General features: G+C 33.0%; 1 protein-coding gene across 1 annotated transcript; it reads left to right on the top strand.

Annotated features, from left to right (window-relative positions):
- The first annotated feature begins 6,347 nt into the window (after positions 1-6,347).
- Positions 6,348-8,185, top strand: LOC127099794 (polygalacturonase). Its single transcript, XM_051037411.1, has 4 exons — positions 6,348-6,513; positions 6,604-6,918; positions 7,013-7,531; positions 7,614-8,185. Exons 1-4 carry the CDS (start codon positions 6,385-6,387, stop codon positions 7,995-7,997), a joined length of 1,347 nt encoding a protein of 448 aa, XP_050893368.1. The 5' UTR covers positions 6,348-6,384; the 3' UTR covers positions 7,998-8,185.
- The last annotated feature ends 2,701 nt before the right edge of the window (positions 8,186-10,886 follow it).

Here is a 10,886-nt window from a genome sequence, read left to right as displayed (position 1 = left end):
TTCTTGATTCAAGGTGGGTTCCTAGGTAGACATAACTTATGTTTTATGTGTTTTTATTGTGACCAAGAATTTAGGGTTGATGCATAAATATATTGTGTTTTACTTGCTTGCAGGTGAAAACCCATGATAAATGGTATTGAATTGTGTATCATGATGCTATGTGTTATTTATTGATGCTTGTTTCTCACTCTATTAAGTTTTCTTACTGCATCTTTCTTGTAATTCTCTCTAGGAGAGGGAAATGCTCGATAAGAAAGTGTATCAATTCCAATCAAAAGTTGTTTTAAAATTCTCTTTATGCTAGGACATGTCTCTCTATGCAAGACAAACGATTTTAAAGGTAAATGACATTCTAGATCATCTAGCTTGAGCCTTGCTAGGAGCTCACCTGGACGCCTTGTTCAAATAGGAAGAGGAAAACTAAAGCTTTGGGCTATCTACATTGCCTGAAGCTCGCTAAGCAAGGGTTTTAATGATTTAAAAAATACTTTGTTTCCCTATTTCCACCATAAAATGGGAAGCGTAGCTCTGATGGATGCTTGGACGGATTGTTCACGAGTGCTTTTGGCAACCAATTACTTAGTTTGGGATAATTACTCGCACGATCAAAATAGAAAATCACAAGGCATTTTTGTGCATATTTTCCAAAAGATAATTCCTCGACCAATGTTATAGGTTATAACAAAGTGTTTAATAAATAAATAAAAAACTAAAAAGGATGAACAAAGAGCTTGGTGGTTTCAACTGTGTCACTATATAAAAGAAATTGGAAACTTAATAAAATTTAGACAAAGTAAAGGAGAAATAAAAGTTACTTCGATTGAATAAAGAAAAATTGCTGAAAATCATACATTTTCACTACAAACTCCCCTCCTCTCTCTAACTTGGGTAATTTAAGGTCTATAGAGATTTTATAATGATATTACCACATGATTCTTAATGCTAGAATCACTATATATACTAATGTAAAAACAATTGTCTATGACACCTATTTCCTTATTGTATGACACATAATCTCCGATGAAGTTTACAATCTACGAGCTGACTCCCTAATGTAAAAACAATTATCTATGACACCTATTTTCTTATTGTATTCAATATAATCCTTTTACTTTGTTTCAATCATCATGGTTACTGACTCAAGCTGTCTAATTCAGAGGAAAAGTAATCTTAGCCTTTAAAAAAATGCTAAGTCAAAACTCATAGCCAAAATAAGTCAAAATGATAATTACGGTTGATGCTAATCACATCACACATGTCACCTTTGATCTATAAAGCTCATACCTAAGGTTTAAGACCCTCATTACAAGGAGCTCAATCAATAACTGGTATACTATGGCTCTAAGCATCATATATGAATCCCCAAGATCTTCACATGTCATTTTGATCAAGAAATCATCAAGAGTTTGGAGTTGGTTTTCCTTGGAAACCCTAATTCATCTGGGTCTTTTATGTAACTTCTTCAACAAGTTTCTTCAATAATTGATCAAATATTTCAAGAGAATAGCAAGCTATCAAGTTGGTTCATGGTGGTTGACCATGGGAAGTCAATTGATCAAAATTGGGGTTCCCTAGACCCCATCTCCTACAATTTTTGTCTTATGGAAATGATTCCAAGAGAAACTTTACTATAAATGACATTCCAAACAACTTTCAGGTTGAGGTCTAGATCTAGTTTTTCTTGGAAAGTCATTTTTTATGGTGAAAGATTATAGGTCATTTTGTCTAAACCCTAATTTGGAGGTCAACTTCCCAAGACCATAACTTGCTCAATTTTTATAAGATGAAAGCCATTAAAGTTGCATAATCAAAGTCAAGGTGTCTACTTTAACTTTTATGTTTGGAGGAAGTGCCAATTCAACATTTAAATGCATTTGATATAAGGAAACATTATAGGTCATTTTGGGCCAATACCATTGAAATAGTGATTTTCCTCAACTTCTAAAATGCATAACTCTTTCATGCTAAATCCAAACGAGGTCAAATTTGTGACCAATTTGAAGCCCATAGAAAAAGTTAGTCAAGGTGGAAGAAGTGAACATATGACTTGGTACTTAGAATTTTTTTTGATATGTTTGATTTTCCAAACTTCCACCTCAAAATTTATCATGATCCAAGCTTCAAATGAGAAAGTGTTCAACATGAAAGTTTTTCCATTTGATCTAACCTTTCCAAAAAGTCCAAATTCATCTCATTTGAACAAAGAATGAATGACTTGCACATGGATTAAAGTTGAATGACCATTTGGCATATTTGAACTTCCATTTTCCATACACAAATGCATGGCTTGTTAACATGACTTCAACATTGCTTGCACATGATTTTGGACCTGAATGCATCATTACACGGGCCTATCACATGCCATGCATCCATGCAAAGGGATTTTGATTTTTTTGAAAGTTTGACAGGAGTGTGAAAATATCAAGTGCCTTGGCTATAAATAGAAGCTCTTTCACTCTGAATTGAGGACCCTTGCACGCCAGCTTTGAATCACCAACCCTCAACCCTCTTATTCAAAGGATAACCTTTAGGATTTTCATGGAAAATCGAGTTTGAATCCCCCACTGTATTGAGATTCAAAACTCTAAGAGTCATGCTTCTTCTTTGATCCATTTCCACTCCATCAAGCATCCAGAGCAAGGCCAGGCACAATTGAGAGCAAGATCGTGTCCATCTGAACCTGCAATGAAGGTGAATTTCTGAATTTTTCATCTCCTCGATTCTCACTCAATTCTCCATAATTCTTGTTGATTTTTTGTTGTTTGAAGTCCTACCAATGTAGGAAATAAGATCGAGTTGCATTGAGATCAAACCAAGGCAACTCAGATGATGATCCTCAAAATTCAACTCCCTGTATCTTTCTATAACCTTGAGTTAGATGAAATTGAGGCCAAATTCAAGCTCCCAAGCATTTTTACTTTAAATTTATGTCCTCCTTTTTCATTTTGGTGATGGTTGAGGGTAGACCAGTCCGGTGAGGCCCACCGGAGAAGAAGACAGGAGCTCTGGCTCCGGCGATGCGTTGGCGTGTCTCCAGACCATAGGATCCATCCATTTTGTTTTATTCTTGAGCATCCAAAGTAATTACCACGCGTGTGGGATAGTCGACTGATGACTTGGTGGAACGCGCACTCTGATCCCCTTGATCTTCCACCTCAATTAATGAGGGAGATCAAGTGGTCCATGTTTTTCAGCATTTTCTGATTTTCATTTTATTTGACTTATCTTTATTAATTCATATTAATTTTAATATTGATCAAAAAAATATGGGACTTTCACCAAAAAATTTCAAATAAATTCCTCTTTCATTTGCTGAATTAAATTTTTGTTTTGGATCAATATTAATATTTTTCATAATTTATTTGTTTTTGTGCATATTTTTAATTGTTTAAAAATACATTTAAGTTTCCAAAAATAATGAAATTTTTCCTCCAAGGTCCTTTGACCTTTTTTGACCTATGATAAATCTCATGGCCATTTATTTGGGGTTGTGATGAGGTTTTAGGAATTTGACAAACAATATTTAATTTAATGAATCTTTTAACTTTGTTGTTGGGCCTTGGTCAAGGTTGATTTGACTTTGTTGGATTAAAATCATTGGATTTAGGGGATTGATGAAATGTACATTTCATCTCCCAAAATGAATGAATGATTTTAATTTGATAAAAGTCCTCCTTTGACCAATTTGTGTTAATTTCATTTCCCCTCCCTCTTCATCTCAATCCCATTATATCCCTATCCATACCATTGACCTATGATATCTCCATACCCTAAAGCTAGTTGATTGCAAACTCAACATAAGTATGGATGATATTAGGCCCCCACTTTTGCATTTTCTTTTTGGGTGTGGTATGTTTCATGAGCATAGTTTATCATACTATGTCTCTAACATGCATTAACACAAAAAAATTTATTGCCCGTCCTCAAATTGTTGTGACTTCTACATAAGTCTAATTACGATTGCTTAACATTGAGCTAAATGTTTTATACAAAAAGCCATAGCATTCTAGTAAGTGGGATTGTAAGTGTCCCCCCTTTCATGGTATTGTGTGGAAACTTGGCCTTTTTTACTTCCTTTGGAAGATGTATTGGTTCAAAGATACATGCTTGTGAATAGTGGGTTGAGTGTTCTCCAAAGAATGACTTAAAACAAAAAAAAGCAAAAACAATACTAACTTCTAATCAACTAACATCAACTAACATTTATTTTCAAGCCATTTACCCTTATGCACTTTAAATTCAAGTCTTTATTCATTTGCCATTATTCATACCATTTAACTTGTTTACTTTAATGCCATTTTTACTTTGCTCACATGATCCATATTGTGATTGTATATACTTGTTTGTGTATCTTATTCGGTTTTGTGGTCTTTTTGCCTTAATGTATATAATAACAACAAAAACCCTAAAAAAGGATTTGTGTTGACTGGTGGATTTGATCTGAGACATTGGACTTAGAATCAGGCAACACTCCCTATGCAAAAGGACTTCGCCAATGCCAACTTATTATGAAACCCAATGCTTGTCAAGTGAACTTCCATATGATACAAGTGTTGAGATCCATTTTGAGTTCATCTGCTACATGATCTTGATGAAGTTTTTATTTTGAAACTGTGTCTAATGCATTATTCTGAGCCCTTCACGGAGTAGTTCATCTGATACATGGGAGACTATGAAGAAGATCATGAAGTTACTAGCTTGGATGTGGCTATCTTTATTTGATGCCTTGCTCTTCATCTTGCTATTTGTGTATTGATATTGCTTGATTCTAAAGTCCAAGGGAAAACTGGGCTTCTATATGACATTATTGTCTATTGGATTGGATCCCATTGGTCAGATCTTTTCAACTCATAACTTTTAAATTTTTGCTTAGGATTAGTCCCTTCATCTCCTACCACTTCTTTAATTTCAAATCCCACTCTCCTTTTAAAATCTTCTTTGCTTGTGATTTCCAAACTTAAACTTTATTTCACACTAGAAACTTTGGCCTTAAGTCATTGCATTTTCAAACTCTTTACTTAATCAAACTTGTAAATATATCTAATCATATTGACATAAAGTTTCAAAAGCTAAAAAGAACTAACACCCATTCAAACCGTTTTAGGCCTTTTGTGCCTCTTTTAAACTTAAAATTTTGTTAAAAGCAACGCATTCACTTTTAAATTGTTACCACGAACTGCGAGGTTTTGATCCCTCATTTTTATGTTGGTACATAGACACAAGTCCGAAGGTATTGTCAAACACAAAAATATAATTACTGAATTCTTTTCTCATCCCCACGCTCTATTTATTACAAACATCTTTTTATACCAAAATACATGTACGCATAAGAAAGGACTCCCTAGGAGTACTTAGGACACTTTGGGTGCTAACACATTCCCTCTATGTAACCAACCCCCTTACTTGTAATCTCTGTTATTTTATTAGTTTTGATATGAAAACTTCTTATCTTTAGGTTTTGTTCGTACTTTTCCCTTTTCCCTTGGAAACAATAAAAGCCGGTGGCGACTCTGGTTTAATTGACGTTAAGTTTATCCATAGCTTAATAATCATGAATTTACCACTATAGAACCCTACTAGATGATTTCGTCCTTGTTTCTTAAACTATTTTCATCAAAATTAATTATTTAATGTCTCGAAATTTAATTTTCTTCCGATATAATTACAAATTCTAACGTTAAGTGTTTATTAAATTAGTATTTAAAGTTATACTTAATTAAAATTCATGTCAGAACAACTGCAATACACATTGTTGCATCCGCAATGGCAACACCCATAATGACAACCTCATCCGCGATCGTAACCGCAATTTGAAAATATGAAGGTAATCATTTTTTCAAATATCCATAAACCGTTAAAAACCAATCATATCAGGATACACTATGATATATTTTTATAGGTTCATCCACCAAACCATAAAATTTTGTGTTTCTCTTTTAAAACGATAACTTCTAAACTTTCAACGTTGTTAATGATATAATTTCTTTATATTTGAAGTCGTAAAAAATACGAAAAATGAAAGATACATTAAATTTCCTTTTAAAGGTTAATCTTGAAAGCTCACTAACAATTGTTAACAAATTAAACAATATTATAATTAGTCTTCACACTCTTATAATTAGAAAGTGAGAATTAAAATGTAATGTTAAAGTCAAAGACAAATGTAGTAATTTGTTATCCATAAGAGATGAAAAATGATTGTTATTAATACACACAAAAAAGGAACCAAGCAAATAAAAAAGGAAAGTGACATATTTAGAAAATAGTAAGTTTGGCTTTTTAATGGTAATCAAGCTTCGACATTCAACTATATATAATGTTCCTCCTTACTTTGAAATAACACAATCAAAATCATTCAAGAGTAGTAAAAGTATCAAAGAAGATATGATGAAGAGGTTGAGTATTACCATAATTGTTTCGTTCCTATATTTTGTAGCTGACTTTGTTGCAGCTCAACCTGGGGTCCTTGACATATCAAAATTTGGTGGAGCACCAAATGCAGATATTACCGTGGTAATAATTATTCTTGTCGAGTTGAAAATTCAAAAAAAATAATTAATTTCTTATAAATTGTAATTAATTCTTTATTTCATATTCAATAAGGCTTTCACAACTGCTTGGAATGAAGCATGTGCATCAACAACTGCGGCCAAAATTCTGATTCCGGCTGGAACATACAAAATGGGTTTATTAGACGTTAAAGGTCCTTGTAAGGCTCCTATAGAAGTTCAAGTGGATGGCACAATTGAAGCACCTATTAAAAATGATGACCTTAAAGGAGCTGAACAATGGATCAAGTTTGATACTATAGAGTCCTTTACCTTATCAGGAAAAGGAGTTTTTGATGGTCAGGGTGCAGATACATGGAAACATGCTCCAATTGCTTGGAAAGATACTAATTCATCTAAACGTGCAATGGTAAACACAAATAAATAACTATATTCAATAATGAAAAATCTTACTCATATTATACAGTTATAATTAAATTTATTGGTTGAATTCCTTCCAACAGAATATTTATTTTCATGCTCTCACCAACTCATTGGTGACTGGAGTTACATCTAAGGACAGCAAATATTTTCAATTTATGGTTTTGGCGTGTCGCAATATCACATTTAATGCCGTCACAGTTATAGCCCCTGATGAAAGTCCTAATACTGATGGAATCCACATAGGAAGATCAAATGGTGTTACAATTACTAATAGCAACATTGGTACTGGAGATGATTGCATATCATTGGGTGATGGTAGCGAAAAAGTAACTGTCGAAAATGTGAATTGTGGACCTGGACATGGTATTAGTGTTGGAAGCCTTGGAAAGTTAACAACTGAAGAGAATGTAGCAGGTTTAATAGTTAAGAATTGTACTCTAACAAAAACTGAAAATGGTGTGAGGATTAAGACTTGGCCTGATGAACCAGGAAAAATTACTATTACTGATATGCATTTTGAAGATATTACCATGGTTGATGTTATGAACCCTATCATCATTGACCAAGAGTATTGTCCATGGAACCAGTGTTCCAAAAAGGTAATCACTACATCATCTTTAATTATATGTTAATTATAAAATTAGAAGTTATATGACTAATATTACTTCTTGCATGGTTTAGAATCCATCACTAATAAAGATAAGCAAAGTTACATTCAAGAATATTAAGGGCACATCTGGAACAGCAGAAGGAGTGACTATTATTTGCAGTAGTGGTGTACCGTGCGAAGGTGTGGAGTTGAATAATGTTGATCTCACATTCAATGGAGCCCCAGCAAAAGCTAAATGTTCTCATGTCAAACCTTTAGTCACAGGAAAAGCTCCTATTTGTGGAGATTCAGCTTCAGCATCACCTTTAGCGTCACCAGCTTCAGGTGTAACTTCACCTTCAGCTTCACCAACTTCAAATCCAGCATCACCTTCAGCTTCACCAGCTTCAGCTTCAACATCACCTTCAGCTTCACCGGCTTCAGCTTCAGCATCACCTTCAGCTTCACCGGCTTAAGATTCTGATTCAGAGTCAGCTTCACCAGCTTTAGATTGATAATTTTTTTTCTTATAAAGAAAGTAATTTAGGAGATTATAGAAACCATCCCCATAATGCGAGGATATACTAGTATAATCCTGTATGAATACATAACTTGACATGTGTATTAGAGCTATTTTCATGTTTATATGTATTCTTTCTCATATAAAAAATAAATTTCACTTGGTTTGTGTAATAATAAACTTAAATACATTGTTCAAAATACTTGAGATTCATATTTAATAATTTGAAATGTATTGGGATGTAAACAAAAGAGAAGTAGCAAATGATCAAATTCATTTAAATGGTTAGTTGAACCTTAAAAAATGTAAACACTAAACACACCCAAAGGAAATTTACTACAAATTACTACTTCTCAAATAGGACTCAAAGGTCAACCTAATATTAAAACTATAATGATTAGAAGATCCAAGACCATGTTAACAAGTCCACGGATTTAAGAAATTCTTAATTGCATATGCTTCATGCATAACAACCACTAAAATATTATCATTTTGACCCAGGCCATTGACAAAATTAGTGTATGTTTGGTTTGGTGGTCATGGTTAATTACCTTTTCTTATCATTTTGTTGAAAAGATTAGTGTTGTTTCTTTTGGATTGCCTGCTTTAAGAAAAACCACATGGAGTGTTAAAGATGTTTTGGTGAAAAAAGGCACGTGTAGGATCACATGTTTCAACATGTGTGCAACACATGGAATTTGTCTGAAGGCCATGATGGATGTTGTTCTCAGCGTATTTTTGTTGTTTTATTTTAATTATCCTTGTTGTTGTCTTTTAGCCATGCATTTATTAGTTTTGTTTGTACGATTAAATGGACCCAAACAACCCAGTTGGAGATTTCAATTTGAATTCAAACAAATTAAATGTTTTTGGAGGACGTGGTCTCACCTCAGTATCCCATTCGAGAAAAGCCCCGAAGTTGCATTTTTATTTAAGGAGAACTAAATATAACATTTGAAGTGTGCAATTAATTAAGATTTGTGTGTTAGAGTTTACACTTTGAGTCTTCGTTTATATTGTTGTTTGCGCACCACTCTAACGCCTGCATTCATATCTAAAAGCATATAGTTTGTTTGTTAGTTGAGTTGCAACTCAATGTTCAATATTTTGATTTTTATTGTGATCACTAGGGTTAATGATTGAGACAAAGTGATAGGGGTTCTCATATTTAGGGAAAGTCCTAAATAGAAATACACTTGTAGAATTAAGAAGATAAACATCGAACATGGGGATGTTCATGTAAGACACTTTATACTAATTCAATTGAAGAACGAATTTCTTTTCTTGGGTTAGAAGCCCCCAAGACGTAGGTGTTATTTTCACTGAATAGGGTTAACAATCCTTGATATTCTTTTATTTCTTTACGATTCATCATCTTGTTTTACATTTTTTGTCTATTCAGGTATAAGAATTGGACACATTCGTTAAAGCATCTAGTCTAACATCTACCCCTTTAAGAACATAATTTCAATTGGCATCAGAGCAAACACCCTATCTTCTTTGGGTGTGTAACATGGTTCTTATTATGTTCAAGATGGAGAATATCAAAGGAGAGCAGTTCATTATCAACATATTCTTATGGTATGAAGAATCATCCAAAGATCAGTGCTAAAAAAATCATGACGATTCTAACAATACTACGAAAAACATATATGACAACAATAATGAAAGGCATTTATCATGATTGTATGTCCGTGTTAGGTAGCGTGTGATTGTAAGAGTGTTATCACGATCTATTTTTTTGTTGTATTTAACTATAAAGTGTGCTACCTATAATCATAGTTTTATTAAACAAATGTAGTAAAATATTTACAGGTCTTGGGTTCGATACCCAACAACGTCATTTTTGGCGTATATCATTCTGGATAACACTCTTCCTATAAAATAGTTATATTAAAAATCGATTGTAGACTTATTTATCTTTTTTTAAATATATATTTTCTTATTTTACAGAATTCCCAAGTTTTTAAAATGAAGTGCTCTAAATTGTATCAGACAAGAAACATTAACAAACTCATTGGTGAATCATATCAGACCCAAAATTGTATTACATCAAAGTCAAACTTACATTAAGAACCAACAAGTGTATACTACATCAAAACCAAAACAACACAAAACAACCTACAATTCACGTATTATTTCAAATAATAATATCTTGGTGTATTGGTGTCATGACTTTAAACACCTATAATTTCAAATAATAATAATTGTTAGCAAATAACCTTAGAAATTATAACATTCAAAAAATTATGAATACAAAATAAAGAATACATTTTAATTTTTCAACATGGCTTCTTGATGATCATTACGAATAACATGCACATCATTTATATCAACGTCTTCACATAAAGTAGGCACTTGTGTGGCGTTATAAGGAGTTAAAGGAATATCAAACTTTCACCAATACGAGGAATGCATTTTCCTTGGAGAATAATTGACCACCTCCTCTATAAGTTCGAAGGGCCTGTCACATAAAAAACTTGTTTTTTCTGGGTAGCAATGATGACCAGTACAATCATATCGGTTTTCTTGGCATGGTCAACCCTTGTGAACTTAACTAATCAGTTTTTATACCATTATTATTGAGAACCCACATGCATTTACATAAAGGCACTATGAAAATAATATAATCAATCTCCAAAATCTTCTTAATGACACCACATAAAACTTTAGATGCCAGTATAAGATTCTTATCTTTCATACTAGAGAACCACGTAGTTTTAGCTTCAACCATAACCCCAATATTTTCCATTGTGTTACGATCATCTTTTCCATTTGTATAAATGGAAAATTTACTAAAGTGATATCCAATCCAAGTTATCACATTAAACTTTTTCATGTACGA

This window comes from Lathyrus oleraceus, chromosome 1 (assembly GCF_024323335.1).
Source record: "Lathyrus oleraceus cultivar Zhongwan6 chromosome 1, CAAS_Psat_ZW6_1.0, whole genome shotgun sequence".
Lineage (NCBI taxonomy): Eukaryota > Viridiplantae > Streptophyta > Magnoliopsida > Fabales > Fabaceae > Lathyrus > Lathyrus oleraceus.
Note: the sequence above shows the minus strand (reverse complement) of the source record. Positions and strands in the feature narration are given on the sequence as shown.